At 46.4% G+C, this 16,546-nt stretch overlaps 1 protein-coding gene across 4 annotated transcripts in view; it reads left to right on the plus strand.

Moving 5' to 3' along the window:
* Window positions 1-12,452, plus strand: part of sugct (succinyl-CoA:glutarate-CoA transferase) — a 15,521-nt gene extending 3,069 nt beyond the window's left edge. For 2 of the 4 annotated variants that reach the window (XM_037456193.2, XM_037456198.2), the window contains exons 9-14: window positions 1-51; window positions 1,440-1,511; window positions 1,583-1,680; window positions 1,820-1,922; window positions 10,207-10,270; window positions 11,809-12,452. The exon at window positions 1-51 is cut by the window's left edge and continues 45 nt beyond it. In XM_037456193.2, the coding sequence (XP_037312090.2) occupies window positions 1-51; window positions 1,440-1,511; window positions 1,583-1,680; window positions 1,820-1,922; window positions 10,207-10,270; window positions 11,809-11,972 (552 nt within the window). In that variant the 3' untranslated portion in view covers window positions 11,973-12,452. The remainder of the gene's footprint in view (window positions 52-1,439; window positions 1,512-1,582; window positions 1,681-1,819; window positions 1,923-10,206; window positions 10,271-11,808) is intronic. The other 2 variants (XM_037456197.2, XM_037456196.2) reach the window with 2 other exon arrangements.
* The last annotated feature ends 4,094 nt before the right edge of the window (window positions 12,453-16,546 follow it).

Below are 16,546 nucleotides of genomic sequence, written 5' to 3' on the forward strand. Positions count from 1 at the left end.
CAGGAGGCTCGGCGCTGGGGGATGGCCCACGAGAGCATCGTCCCCTATCAGGTACCTGCACCACATTGAAGCTCCCAGTGTGCAGGGGCGTCGGCTTGACCTTTCACAATAAGAGCATTGAGAATGAGAAATGCAAATAGAACCACACAGGAAACACCCAGGTAGAGTACTAGATATGTACTACTGCCTCTGAGAAGTAGTAAGAGTATGAAGTACTACTCACTTCAAGTTTAAAGGTACAGCCGGATTAGATGCTCTCTGTATCAGATTATTATCGGATTATTATTAACATCATTATGTTATTACTGTGGTTTTTAACCATATTATATTATAAAAATGGTTATTATCATATTATAAGTGAAGTTATTAATATTGCATAGAGGGCAAAGGGGCGGTAATACGCATTGTTTTAGTTGTTGTTTTGTTTATTATATAAATAGATTTAAATAGATAAAAATAGTCAATATTTGTGTTTTTGAAACATGGATTATATGCCCGGTAATATTTGTGAATTAAGATAAATGTATATAATAATAGCAAGAAGACGCGACCCGACCTCAGTACGAGAGAAGAACTAGAGGTGAAACTGAGTCACAAGCAGACACCAAGCGATGCTACACCTGGGAGGTTCAGCTAGCTAGCTGCATGCTAGTTAGCTACATGCTAACGCGTATATCCGCATGATGTCGTGTTTAACGTCACTACCCAGCTGCACCGCACACCGGACCTTCAGTGAGGACACACAACCAGGACGTGGATGAAAACAGGCACAACAGTCCAACCAGCTGGTCTCTGACCGGGTGCACCTACAGTTTGAGACCAGTTTGAGACCAGTTTGAGACCAGTCCGGACCGGGACCTCTGAGCTGAAGGCTACAAAGCTGAGATGTAGACACGAAAAGTCAGGCATTAATTCTTTGAGGGTTCTGTGGATGACCCCCCCCCCCCCTGTCCCCCCTCAGGGGACTGCTTGGGGTTCTGTGGATGAATGTCCCCTTGCAGTCCCCCCGGCAGACTGAATTACCCACAACCCCCTGGGGTAGTGGATGAAAGCAAGGCGGCGGTCGGAGAGCTGTGTGTGTGTGTGTGTGTGTGTGTGTGTGTGTGTGTGTGTGTGTGTGTGTGTGTGTGTGTGTGTGTGTGTGTGTGTGTGTGTGTGTGTGTGTGTGTGTGTGTGTGTGTGTGTGTGTGTGTGTGTGTGTGTGTGTGTGTGTGTGTGTGAGGAAGAGGAGGTGAAAGTGCAGAGATGAAGACAGAGGACTCAAGGAAAAAGGACAGAAGCTCATTAACCTTCTCATGAAACATGAAGATCCACCATCGTCTCCATCACTGCAATCCGGACTTTCATCAGAAGTGTTTCCTCCCGTCAATAAGAGGAAGCTTCTTGTCACTTCCGGTCTCTGATGTGTGACCATCATCATGTTCTCCTCTGTATTTCAGGGCTTCAGCACCAAAGATGGACACATTGTGGTGGCGGCAGCCAACGACCAACAGTTTGTCAGCGTGTGTAAAGTGCGTCACTTCACCAACACACAGATGTGTTTTTATATTGATTAGTTTTGGTAATAAGAGTCTGTTCTTAGGTTCTGAAGCTGAAGGAGCTCACAAACAAACCAGAGTACAAAAGCAACAAACTGAGAGTCCAGAACCGCCGAGAGCTGCTGCACATTCTGTCTCAGAGGTACACACACAAAGACACACACAGTCAACAATAAGTGTGTGTTATTATTAATATCACCAATGTGAATAATGTATCAATAATAATACTCATGTGTTATTATGCTATTTTATTTCTAGTGATGCTCATTTATTTCTCTCAGGTTCCTACAAGAGAAAACAGCTGATTGGCTGCGGAAATTTGAGGGATCAGGTGTTCCTGTCGGACCAATCAACAACATCCAGGAAGTGTTTTCTGATCCACAGGTCAGACATCAAATATAAACTAACTTTAGTTTCATTTTCAAAGCATTTGTCTACATTAAGATTAAAATAAGTCAACTTTTCAATACTTTATTTATTTACAAATTTATTTAAAAATCAGAAAAATTTAAAAATACTATCACTTTATTAATAACCAAAGTTCTATTGGCTAAAAAACGTTTTTTATTCACAAAACGTCAGATTTGAAACAGGACCAGAGGAGTCGCCCCCTGCTGGTCACTACAGAGAATGCAGCTTTAAGACACATTGCATCTATATGTATATCTCTCTCTCTATATATATATAAACAGTCAGCTGGCTCACAAATCATCACATTGTGTCGGTAGTGGCGTACTTGTACTTGTTAAATAACATGTGTTCATGTACTTTTTAAATAACCATAACTTGCTCAAGTTTCAACCGATTTTTAAATGGTTGGGTTTGTTATCAACGTCAGAGATGTAGTTATGACACTGCATACATACTATGAATCATTATAACCGTGTGTGTGTGTGTGTGTGAAATGTATCACACAGCCTCTTTGTGCCTCTGAAACTAAAACAAACTCATTGATTAGTTGCTGCTTCTGATCCAATCAGCTGTGAGGGATTCCTCAGCCCCGCCCCCTCCAGATGACTGACTGTGTGTGTGTGTGTGTGTGTGTGTGTGTGTGTGTGTGTGTGTGTGTGTGTGTGTGCATGCATTCTCTCTACTAGAGCAGACTCTGTGGCCTTGTGTGAACTATGAGAAACATGCAGTTGTGTGTATTTGTGTGTAACTTTAATGTTTGTTGAGGACAACAGTTTCATCAGCACCTGGCTGTGTGACTCAGTGTGTGTGTGTGTGTGTGTGTGTCATCTGTTAATCCTTCTGCGCACACACACACACACACCTGTGATGCACGTGAAGTCGTGGAGACGTTTGCCTCGTTAGCCTCACATGAGGTCACGTGACCTCATGGTCACGTCTCGGTGGGGGAACCCGGGTACCACTGACCACAGGGAGGTTAGAAACCAGGACCTTCTGGCTGACCACCACCGCGCCGCCCTCTGAACTCGTGATGATGTCATTGGAAGGGTTCCTGCAGCGCTGCAGAGTGGAGGATCTGGAAGTGATTTAGATTCCTCTCTTCTGGAGGTTCTGCTGCTTCTAGGAGGTTCGAGGAGGACGCTGTGGTTTGAAGTGCTTTTCCTCCACGATTGAATGGAAACATGGTTTTAACGGTGACGTCTTCCCGTCACGGCTCCCAAGGCCAAAATAGAACTTCATTCATGTGCGCGTGTCCTCTGGATGGGACTCCAGGACAGAACAAGCACCTCCTTAATCAGCTCATGAACTTTGAGCAGTTAGAGAAAGAAAAGAGGTTCAGTAGATCGACTCATTTCTCTTTCCTCAGATTCATTTTATTCCACTTTGCTGCTGCTCTCTGTCTCTCTGTCCCTGTCCCCCTCTGTCTGTCTCTCTGTCCCTGTCCCTCTCTGTCATTGTCTCCTTCTGTCTGTTTCTGTCCCTGTTTCCCTGTCTCCCTCTGTCTTTGTCCCTCTGTCCCTGTCTCCCTCTTTGTCCCTCTGTCCCTGTCTCCCTCTTTTTGTCCCAGTCTCTTTGTCCCTGTTTCCTTGTCTCTTTGTCCGGTGGCCAGAAAACACCCAGCTAAATATGGCTTCAGTATTCTGACTACTGGAGGTGCGCTTGATTTGTTCCAGCTGGGAGCTAAACAGCCTCTGAAGTGGATCTAACATAGGATCAGATAAATCACACCCGACCTCCGACACGGGGAAACTGGGAATTGAACCATTTCCAACTGCCTTAACAGGAAGTCAAAGCAAGTGTTGCAGTGCTTTCGGATGCACTGGGAACCACCAGCATGTCCCTCATGTCCCATGTGACTAAGAGCGTAACCATGGACCCTGGTTGCTGAAGGTAAATGAGACGCTGGCAGCCTTCGCATGTTGGGGATTGAATCGTTGATGCTGAAGGTCCTTTTACTTCCTGTCTTCTCTCTCTTTTGAATTATAATCTATCTGTCGTCTATAGAGCCATTTGTATCTGTGTTTGGACACCAGCTCTACAAATAACCTTTATTACTGTCTGGAAACTGTCACATAAAGCAGAAACACCATAAAACTCCCACTGTCGGACCGCGAAGACCTCGTCCTCTTTAGTGGGGAGCGATGCCAGCCGCCGGGTCGGGTGGGGGGGGGGTTAAAGGTGTAAAGACAGACGAAAAGCTTCCTCTTGGGATCCGTCCTTTAGTTTCAGACCTACGCAACAATGAATAAAGAGATTAAATCAACAATCAATTCATCAATGTCTGGATGGATCAGACCATGGAGAGGTTCTACCACTCTGAGGTCTGAACTGCTTATAACGTAATAGTCACATATGGAAATCAAATCCTTCCCCAGTTAATGTAAGTCCGAGGCTTTGAACTAGAGCCCCCAAATCAACCCAAGACAAGAGGGAACACGCATGCACAGCAGGACCAGCTTTGGATCGGACCTCCTGGAGAAGGAAACTTTCTTCACACTTGGACGGACTGGAAGCTTCCTCCCGGTCATGTAGACCTTCTCCCCCGGCTGTCCCCAGGTATCCAGATGAGCCACGAGCTGACAGCTGAAAGCAGCTCTGTATGGGGGGGGGGGGGGATTTTGAGAAACCCTTTTTTAACACTTTAAAGAGCCTGAGAAGTTTACTCCATAATGAGTTTGAGCGGCTCGGCGAGACGAAAGGAACCTTTTGATTTTTCCCATTCTGGTACCCGGTCCTGGATCCTTCAGTATTTGGAATCACCAGAAACTACTCAAGGAACTAAAGAGGATTCGTATCTTTAGCCTCTCTATGCCTCGTGTTGGTAACGTTCTGACATTCATGTTTCACAGTGACGTCCTATCACATGGAGATCCTTCCTGTTTCAGCAGGTCATGGAGCTCCGTTGGCAGCACATCTTCAGGGTGGTTCAGCAGACGCTCAGTCAGCCGACTCGTCTGCACCAAACACATTTATTTTCCCGATAAATCATCCTGGTCTGTGATGAATTACTTTGCTATCAGAGCCGCTGGGGAGAGCTTCTCATAACTCCAATGCGGGAGGATTTTGGATGATAGAAGACCTCTTCTTTTTTCTAATGGACCCTTTTCATCGAAACATCACAACGTCCTGCTGCACAAAGCCAGCGATCCGTCACTCACAGGAAACCAAATGGCTGTGAAACGTGAAGCCAACTTCAAAATGATGTTTCAGGGTCCAACTGTTCTGTTGGAGCTAAAGGGACATTTACTTGATTGTAAAGCTCCTTTTTGACGGGCCAGTAAACCGACGTAGTAATCCTCTCAGTTCACTAAATCACCTGCACGTCATGAGATCATCTCCAATGGGATGATGCTTACTGTGGCAGAGACGTGCTGCCAAAAGAGTCAAGTGGACAAAGAGACATGTGCAGGACATCCTGAATCTCTGTTAAACACTCATTATGACGTTCGCCCAGAATATGAAGAACGACATCTTCTCTTGAAGAAGACACGTGTGGAGACACCTGACGTATGGAACACCTGACCTCGGAGCCTCTGCTGGTTGCAGTAATGACGGTTTGCTCTTGAACGCCTCCGGGCATCACTACCTCTGACACAAGGACGGGATGAGCACATTCGTCTCTTTCTGTCCGTGAAGACTCTTGAAACTCAATTAGAGGATTGGTCTCCTATGAGTAATCGCTCTTATCATCCGCCGAAAACAATGACGGATTTATTGCTCTGTGCCTGTAGAGACCTCCTGTATGTTCCTCTGTGAGTCTTCATCTCTGCTGTTTAAACACATGGACCAAGAAACGTTTGTGACCATAGTTCATGTCAACAAACCGCTTACTTTATTTGCATTTAATGTTTCCATATAAACGAGGCTGGAGTGAACGAACCTCTGAAACACGTGTGACAATATGCACAACTGAACGGAAGGATGAAGACAACCCCAGGACCGACAACCCCAGGACCGACAACTCCAGGACCGACAACCCCAGGACCGACAACCCCAGGACCGACAACCCCAGGACCGACAACCCCAGGACCGACAACCCCAGGACCGACAACCCCAGGACCGAAAACCCCAGGACCGACAACCCCAGGACCGACAACTCAAGGACCGACAACCCCAGGACCGACAACCCCTCCTTCTGGCTCACTAGAGTCAACACAACACGTGTCCTACGATCCTCAAGTGTGGATAGGTGCAGAAAGGCTCCGTTATGGGTGCGTATCGCTGATATCAAGAGTATCAACGGTGTTTTAACCCCAGGACCGACAACTCCAGGACCGACAACCCCAGGACCGACAACCCCAGGACCGAAAACCCCAGGACCGACAACTCCAGGACCGACAACTCCAGGACCGACAACTCCAGGACCGACAACCCCAGGACCGACAACCCCTCCTTCTGGCTCACTAGAGTCAACACAACACGTGTCCTACGATCCTCAAGTGTGGATAGGTGCAGAAAGGCTCCGTTATGGGTGCGTATCGCTGATATCAAGAGTATCAACGGTGTTTTAATTTCTGCTGAACGCTGCTGGCATTCAGCCTTCGGGGTCGGAGTGATGTTTATCTCCCAGCGAAGGACTCCTGATTGACCACTTGTGAAGCTCCATGTCTGTGAGATTCTGTGGAGATACAGTGTGCTGGTCCTGGATCAGAGAGGAGCTGTGAATTGACCTCACTGTGTTCCAGCAGGATGATGCACCATGTCACAAAGCTCATCATCTCACACGGGTTTCTTGACTATGTTCTTCGTGAGGACGTGTTCCCTTTGGAGCAGTACGTTTATGGCTCTTTAACATCTTCACAGAGGTCCCGTACGTTGTGTCTCTCCCACTGACTAGCTGTTGCCCCCCCAAATTTGTTGAAGCTTTCCCATGGTTCAGTCCTGAAGCTGATTTGAAGAGAAGATCATCAACTCTGTGGAAAAAGTTAATGTGGAAAGAGAACGTAGTGGTTTGTTTGATTTGACAGAAAAATGTTTCATGAAAGAACACTTTTGATGAAAAGTCCAAAGGAACCAGTGTTGTTTGTCTTCTCAACACAAACATGGAGACCAGTGTTTCCCACACATCGACTCATCGGATTCAACACCGGCCGCCACACATTGCGTTTTAATATTTTACCGCTATTTAAATCACGCGCTGTATTCGTTGAGCTGCATTTCCTTTCCCTGCTCTGTCACTCACTCAGACACACACACACACACACACACACACACGTGCATGTGTGAGCTTCCTGTAGGTCAGAGTGAGAGTCTGATCTCCTGTGTTGCATTCTGGGAGATGAAGGCAATCGTAAGTGGACAAGATGTGAGGAGCCACATGAACCATGAAGCCATATTTGGGCGTGAACAGCTGCTTCACACCTGGAGCACAGCTGCAGCTACACAACAACACATACAGGAAACGCGTTGCTTTACCACTCCACTACGACCCATTCCACATGGCAGAGTTTACACTTCATACAGGTACACAAACAGGTGTATGTGTTCTAACACTAAATCTCTTTGTTCCAGAAGTATTTCACCAGTTCTTTGGTTAAAGAATCTGAGAAGCTAGTTTTTGCATGTTACTCACATGATGATTAGTGGTTATTGGCTTAATTTGGGGGCGGGTCTTATTCCCATGGAAACTGTTGTCAGCTCAGCCTTTTAAATCCTCCATTGATCGTTAAGACAAATAACATCCGTTTCTGCATAGTACTTATTTCTGTAAGTCTCAGATATCCAGAGCAAGTCTATGACCTCATCATGACCTCACCGTGATCCCATGACGCACAATCCAGGTCTGCCGGTTCATTAGTTTCATTAACCCCACATAACGAGCTTTATTCGCAATGAACAGCATAAGAGAAATAAGTCGTTATGTTTTGTTACGTCACCTGAACGCCTCTTCAGGTGCAACCTGTAGCTCCCAGGTGACATTCAGATGAAACCTGCTCTCTGCTCAAAGGAATGTCACTTTTTGTCAGGACGTGATGCTCTACGGATGTTTATCCCGTTTTTACTTCAGGTGGTGGAACAGGAAGTCGTGGCGTCACGGCTTTACTCTTCAAAGTCAGAAGGTGCTCATTGAAGAGCATTATTCATGTTGTGAGCTCAAATCATGAAAAAGCAAGGTCCCACTGGAGCGCTCGCATCCAGGCTGCAGCTTTACGTAACACATCAAGTGCTGCTACCAGGCGGCGCCTCACTTCACACGTTCAGAGGAGCTTTGATGGCCGGGGTCAAACAGAGAGCAGCAGGTTCAGATCTTCACGTCCTCCTCCTCCCCTTGATGTTGCAGTAACACCGTGTAGCAGCAGCTCCCACGGGGGCTGCTTAGCCGACCTAGCGGACCGCCACAGCTGGCTTCAAAGGGAGCGAGGAGGAAGAAGAGGCGGGAGGAGCAGAGGGAAACAGGAGGTCATCGTCTAGAACTCCCATCCTTGCCTTTACAAACAAGTAACTGGAACTAGAAGAATACTCCTCATGTTGTACTAATTAACATGACGAAGTGACGATACTAACCAGAACCGTAGGCTTCTTCAGCTTTCGGCGTGAGAGACGGGCTCCTCGAAGCCTTCAGCGAGAACCCATCGGTGGAGGTTCCACTGAGAAGCCTCTCTGGAGCATTCACAGGGTTCCATCTAGAACCCTCTTATATTCAGAGGGTTTCCTCCTGAACCCCTAAAGATTTGACCGTGACATCTTTCCAGTGATTGACAGGAGGCGGAGTTAGCAGTCACATGTTACAGGCCTCCTTTACCCAGGTAATGAGTACAATAGACCCACGTGGTCCTGCTGGAGAAGAGAACACATCTCAGGAGCATTTTCCACTACTGAAGCCTCAAAGTTTCTCTTCTTTCCTCCAGTGTGTTGAGGTTGAACGTGTACTTTCATTTTCCCCTGAATTATGGTTTCAATAAACATCAAACACAGACATAAACACACGCAGGTTAAAGCACGCAGCCGCTGATCACTAAACATTTAGATTAGAGCCAAACACACACTGCAGTGTAATTATGTTCCATAACTCAGGGGAGGAGGACTTCAGTAAACCCACACAAAGGCTTTGAGCTAACACGCTAACACGCTAATGTTTAAGCTTCTTTGCTACTGCACGGGTAATAAAGTGACTACATTAGATTTCCTCATTGTTCTGCAGTTGGGACAAATAGAAGAGGCCTGGCAGACGATGGCATCCACAGAGCTGTGTGTGTGTGTGTGTGTGTGTGTTGTGACCATGTGGATGTAATGATACCCTGCATAACAAGCAGATAGGATTTCACACACACACATGCATGCAATCATACTGTTACACTTGTATGCACGCATGCAGACACTGGCACACACATCAAACACACTGTTTATCCCAATGTGAGAGGGAGGAACCCGCATTCATGAAACCCTGCAAATACAACCAAAGTGTCTCTGTGTGTCCCGTCTAGAAGTGAGTGAGACAGTAAGTACAGTTGTGTGTGTGTGTGTGTGTGTGAGACAAACCCCAACTATCCAAACTAAAAATAAACTCGACGTTTGTCTAAGATAAAACCCGTCATTATTAAACTAACCTCAGAAATCAGCTGCTGTCAACCTAGTCAGCTGATCCTGAGGTTTCCATGGCAACGACCACCAGGTGTTTTATGTGGAGAAAGGTGTCCTGAAATAAGTCTTGTGTGTATGTTTTAATATCTCAAATTTCAAGCATGTCACACACACACACACACACCGTGCGTCATGTCTGATGTTTAAATTAAAGCCATCGATCAGCGCTCGGCGCTTATTAAACTCCCCCCGGAGATGGAGTGTGTGTTTGCTCCCTCGCAGGGTCACGTTTGATATATGGTTTACGTTGTGTATTTTCATTATTTTACCTGAGGGTGGCGCTGGAGGAAATAACTCGGTCATTAGACTCTAGAGGGTTCGTCCTCTGGAGAGCAGGAAAGTACGACTACAATGATCATGATGTCTTGTGAATCTACTAAAGCAGAGCAGAAGAAGTGGAGGATATTGTCGTTAATCCTTGATATAAAACATCTGATGTGATCAACGCGCTCAGACCGTCTTCTTCTGTGGTTTCCGTCAGTCACTCTTCAGACACGTGTTGTTGACCAGTGGATCCATCTGAGTTTCAGACCATCTGTCAGCTCTGAAGTCTCAAGTTTGACCTTTTGGCTGACATATTGTTGTTCTTCTTGAGACCTTTGTGCAGGAAGCGACCATAGAAGACTTTTTTTGATGATGAAACCGTCAGGCTTCTACTTCTTTTCTTTGCTTGCAGGTGAAACACAACGGCCTCATACAGCAGATGGAGCATCCAACGGCAGGACGGATCACTGTACCGGGTCCGTGTCCACACACGCACACAGACAAGGGTTCGTAGGGAGTCTTAGTCTAGTCCTCTCAGCCCGCTGGCATCCATCCGTTAGCTTGTAGTCCTCCCCTCAGCCCGCTGGCATCCATCCGTTAGCTTGTAGTCCTCTCAGCCCGCTGGCATCCATCCGTTAGCTTGTAGTCCTCTCAGCCCGCTGGCATCCATCCGTTAGCTTGTAGTCCTCTCAGCCCGCTGGCATCCATCCGTTAGCTTGTAGTCCTCTCAGCCCGCTGGCATCCATCCGTTAGCTTGTAGTCCTCCCCTCAGCCCGCTGGCATCCATCCGTTAGCTTGTAGTCCTCCCCTCAGCCCGCTGGCATCCATCCGTTAGCTTGTAGTCCTCTCAGCCCGCTGGCATCCATCCGTTAGCTTGTAGTCCTCCCCTCAGCCCGCTGGCATCCATCCGTTAGCTTGTAGTCCTCTCAGCCCGCTGGCATCCATCCGTTAGCTTGTAGTCCTCCCCTCAGCCCGCTGGCATCCATCCGTTAGCTTGTAGTCCTCCCCTCAGCCCGCTGGCATCCATCCGTTAGCTTGTAGTCCTCCCCTCAGCCCGCTGGCATCCATCCGTTAGCTTGTAGTCCTCTCAGCCCGCTGGCATCCATCCGTTAGCTTGTAGTCCTCCCCTCAGCCCGCTGGCATCCATCCGTTAGCTTGTAGTCCTCCCCTCAGCCCGCTGGCATCCATCCGTTAGCTTGTAGTCCTCCCCTCAACCCGCTGGCATCCATCCGTTAGCTTCCCACAGCATCTGGTATGTGTGTCTTTTCCCCACATTAACAATATCCTTTTCTTTGCTCTCAACTTTCTGTTCTTTCCATCTCTGTTTACTAAACAACACCAGACACAAGTGTGTGTGTGTGTCTGTGTGTGTGTGTGTGTGTCAAAGGTCATCCGAGCGTGAAAACGTGCAGCTCAGAACATTCATTGGCCGTCCTCTTGGTGACATTCCTGTGTGTGTGTGTGTGTGTGTGTGTGTTTGTGTGTCTTTGTTGTTGAGGAAGAAAAGACATAACTGAGAACAAACAGGAGAAGTGTGTGTCTATTAATAACGACAACGTTATGTAATCATTTAATAACATTAAAAATGAAGATATAAACAGCACACAGAAGATAAATTCAACCAAAGCCACTTGTTGATCGTCATTGGAGGAGAACGATTTTTCTAATGGGGTGAAAATAGAAGCACTCATCAAACCACACAAACATACACACATAACCATGCACACACACACCTTTCTTCTCTCTCTTAATTCGTTCTGTCCTTGTTTCCTTGTCAAAATGTAAATAAATGTAATGTATTTAGGAGCTTAACTCTGCTGCTCATGAAGCGAGAACATGGACGAAGGTTCTGCGCCTTTTAATGGACATTTTCATCTCCACCAGGCGACGTCGATAAAAGAAAAGCTGTTTGTAACTACAGCGAAGCCGAAGTACTACGAGTCTGAAGTACTATGAGTCTAAAGTACTATGAGTCTAAAGTACTACCTGTTTATTTTCTGTTTGTGGTCTTCAGGTCCAGCGGTTCGCTTCAGCAGCTTTTCCCACGCCGAGGCGACGCCCCCTCCTCTGATTGGCCAGCACACCGTGCAGGTGCTGCGCCAGACATTGTCCTACAGTGATGACATCATCAATGCGCTGCTGGAGTCTAAGGCGGTGACTCAGAATGAGGTGTCATGATTGGCTGAGAGGAAGAACCAATGAGAACAGATCCTGGGGTCACAGGGGTCAACAAGTCTGATGAGAAATTGTTGTCTTTATTATTGTTTTATTACCTCTTTGATGCTCAGCTAGTTTTTACTTTGATTTAAACACTTAAGATCTCTAAATAAACAGTTTTTTGCTTTTACATCTTCTCAAATGTTTTGCCCGGATTGTGTGCGAATCACGTGTGTCCCTGAACGCATCGCATCGTGTGAGAGGCCTGCATGTAGAGCCTCTCACCAACAAGGAGACATTCTATTTACTAAATAATAAACTCATTTATTCATAAATCTTCATTGGGAAGAATTAAACAAACTGAGATTTTCTGTTAAAGTACAAACTAACAAAATATGTTCACTTTACATTTTGTTTTCTGGAGGTTTTTTCAAACAATTCTCTCGAAAACATGAACTAAGATGAATATGGAGATGTGGAAAGGAGGCAATGGGGGGAGGAGGAGAGCCGGTTGGAGGAGATGAGAGAGGATGAAGGGCGAAGGTGAGAGGAGACGGGAGAAAGGAGGAGATGAGGAGGGAGGAAGGAAGAGGAGGGGAGGAGATGAGGAGGGAGGAAGGAAGAGGAGGGGAGGAGATGAGGAGGGAGGAAGGAAGAGGAGGGGGGAGGAGATGAGGAGGGAGGAAGGAAGAGGAGGGGGGAGGAGATGAGGAGGGAGGAAGGAAAAGGAGGGGGGAGGAGATGAGGAGGGAGGAAGGAAGAGGAGGGGAGGAGATGAGGAGGGAGGAAGGAAGAGGAGGGGGGAGGAGATGAGGAGGGAGGAAGGAAGAGGAGGGGGGAGGAGATGAGGAGGGAGGAAGGAAAAGGAGGGGGGAGGAGATGAGGAGGGAGGAAGGAAGAGGAGGGGGGAGGAGATGAGGAGGGAGGAAGGAAGAGGAGGGGGGAGGAGATGAGGAGGGGCAAGCTGACAGTCAGAGCGATGATGATAGCTTCTCGGTGGACGTGATGTTTACTGGAATGAAGAAGATGTTTGTTTGAGACAGGTGGGGGGGAGTGGGGGGGGGGGGGCTCAGGTGTGATTGATCACAACCCGGAGACCATCTGAACCTGACATGAAACATCCCACAGGCGCCGAGAGGAGATGTTTCCTCTTATGTACGTCCATACATGTCTATGTATGTATCTCTGGATTAATAATGAGAGTTTGTCGAAGCTGTTAACCCTTAAACATCTGCATAGAAGGTGACTAATTCTCTGGGGTTTCAGTTTAAAAGCTTCATTAAAAACCTTTTTATATATTTAAGGTAAAAGTGTGTGTTTAGTGGGTGTGTTTCTTTGCATATGAAGTGTTATGAGCATTGCCTCTTTTCGTCATCATCTCTAGAGAGATGAGACAAAGTCCCACCCAACCACCTCCATCTCACACACACACACACACACACACACACACACACACGCACACACACACACACACACACACACACACACACACACACACACACACACACACACACACACACACACTCACACACACACACTCACACACACACACACACACACACACACACACACACACTCACACACACACACTCACACACACACACACACACACACACACACACACACACACACACACACACACACACACTGGCAGTGTAATCAGTAAACAGAAAGTCGTAATGATTTCATTGAGCGAAGCAGAGATTTGGATCTCTGGTTCTGAATAACATCCTCGTGTCGCGTTTCCTTCGGTTTCTCCACTAGAAGAACCGGTCCATGCAGAGTTCAGCTGAGGAGAGCTTGAGGTCCGCCTCAGTGTTGTGGACCAGAAGCTGGATCCTACAGATGACACTTAAACGTTGAGACACGTGTTTCTGAGGCACGCTTTGGACTCCCATGTCCCCAGTTGGACGTCCTCACGTCTCTCTGTTGTTTTACTGAATGGGGAGGCCCAGTTTACCCAGAATGACCCTCTGTTCACATTCTCCCGCCTCCCCTCCCTCTTTCCATCTGTCCTCCCCTCTCTGCTTTGTTTCATGTGTTGTTGGATTTCTGGAGGTCAGTGTGCTTCCAACTAGAAACTAGAGGGAGAATTCCTATTTATAAATGTATTACTATATCTATGTTTAACCTTTATTAAGTTCCCCCTTGTCAACAATTACCTTTAGTCAACAACTACTTTTAGGCAACGAAACCACCTTCATGAAACCAGTGAGTTGGATGAATTTCAATCTCATCTTTTGGTATATTTTGTCACATGGATTATGATCCCGCCCGACTGCGTTCATCAAAACACTCAAAGCAGACGTGTGGTGTCCCTGAAGGCGTCTCGTAGCTCATCGACCGGACCGAGACCACCGGAGGGACCGCTCTGATTGGTCGGTCCTCTTCTGGACCGGCACAAATTACTTTTCAAATTTGGTTGAAATGAATGTAACAGTTTGTCTCTTAAGAATAAATTCTACAGTCAGAACGAGTACATCTCTAGAAATGCCCGTGTTGCTGCCCCCTAGTGCAACGTCCCTGAACTGACATCAGTGCAGGAAACAACAAATAATTGCTTTAACAAACCAGATCGGTGACGTGATGAAACACGCAGACAGACAGCGGAGGAGAAGGAGGAAGAGGAGGGTGGGGTCTCCGTGATGCACCACAGCTGGAGACCCTTCCAATGCGAGTAATAAAGATTAAACATCGTCAGCTAACAGGAAGAAACTTTCATGGACTTCAAAGCACATCCTTTATGCCACGTTGCCGTAGCAACTGGGTGTACACATCCTGTCCAGAACTGGAGACAACGGGTGTGAAGGCTGGCTTCCTATTGGCTGCTGGAGGGCTGCTGTGATGTCAAACCCAGCTGCTGCGCCCCCCCCCCCCTAAACCCTACCCCCCCCCCCCCCCCCAGGACCTGCTGACAAGTCTCACTCTGCAGGAAAAGCTTCGTACATATTTCATTCTCATGTTTCATTGGTGATGGTCAGCGAGGCTCCGAGCAGCTTCACACGTGATCACACCTGCTGCTGCAGTCACTAGAACATCACCCTTCAAAATAAAAGTCTCACTTATCTCCACTAAAGTGGAGGCAGACTGTGACCTCAGTGTCAGTGTTACCAAACGTTATATTAGTCTCTGTCTAGCTCATATAACTACGTCTGCATTCAACATTAGGCTGGACAAAAAATATTCTGTTTCCTGCACACACACACACACGCACACACACGCACACACACACACACACACAGTCCAGATGTCGGGGAATAAGGGACACTTAAAGAGCTGGTGAGTTACGTACATCCGAATTTCTCCCTCACACATGAGTTCAACATAGAGGCAGCCAAGTGGGGGGGACGAGTATGACGAAATCAGGAAGAAAGAGAGACGGAGACACAGAGACAGACAGCGAGACACAGAGAGGGACAGCGTGTTGCCCTGACATGTAGTTTGTGTGTGTGTGTGTGTGTGTGTGTGTGCGTGCTCTTGTTCTTCTATGCCGGTGGGGACCTATACCTGATTGCACACAGACCGGTGGGGACTTGTGTCCCCGTGGGGACCTAAAATGAGGTCCCCACGGGCAAACCCCTCCCACAAGCTCCAAAATGGTGTCTAGATACACCCCCAATGATTTTTTCTGAGGTCCCCTGGAACATCAATTTCATGACAAAACTGTGTGAGTGTGTTTCTGAATGCGCCCCTAGTGGATGCACACGGGTACTGCAGTCCCCATGAGGTTGGCTGTTCTTGAAGTGTGCGTCGCTGTTTTTCCACTCACTACCGCCCCCTATCGGTTCAAAAGTGGTATTTTCGCAACATACACTTTCAATGCTGTCTGTTTGATGGTGGTAAAACAGACCACAAATAAAATGCTTTATTTCATAAAAAGTATACAAATAAATAAACCAAAAAATTCATTCATACATAATATTAATACTGATATTGATCAAATTATTCAATTAAATAAAAATCAATTTCATTAAAACAATTATAAGGTTTATTTCAAATGTATAAAATGTTAGACTAGCCTTTATGTAAACTCTTGCCTGTTTATTTTATACTATTTTAAGGATATGTTGTTATTAGTATGTCATCATTGATATTATTGACAATCGTAATAATAGTCTATATTTGATTTCATTCATCATATGAATAGTGTAACATGAATTATTGCAGAGATCAATAAGGTCTTTTATTTTCAGATAACTTGTCTTAATAAACAGTGCCCACTGTTCAATCACAACGCTATGGATGATAATAGACAAGCAAGTATAGAGTTGTATCCATAGACAAAATAGGAGTACAAAAGACATTTTACTTTAAATCAATATAGCAAGATGCTTTGATGGATGACCATTTAATGTGTACACTTTCTATATCAAATTAATTAGGTTAATATTTGCGTGAACTATAAATGACAAGTTGTTGACTTGCTGAGGGATTGCATAGAGCAGGGGTAGGCATTGTATGGCTCGCGGGCCACATCCGGCCCTTTGGCTGTCCGTGACCTGTCCCGTGAGAGGTTGATTGGAAATTACAAAGTAAATATTTTTGTCTAATTTTACCTCATGCATGGACTAAAGCTGCAGTGCTTTTATTCTTCT

This window comes from Pungitius pungitius, chromosome 19, assembly GCF_949316345.1.
Source record: "Pungitius pungitius chromosome 19, fPunPun2.1, whole genome shotgun sequence".
Taxonomy (NCBI): Eukaryota; Metazoa; Chordata; class Actinopteri; order Perciformes; family Gasterosteidae; genus Pungitius; species Pungitius pungitius.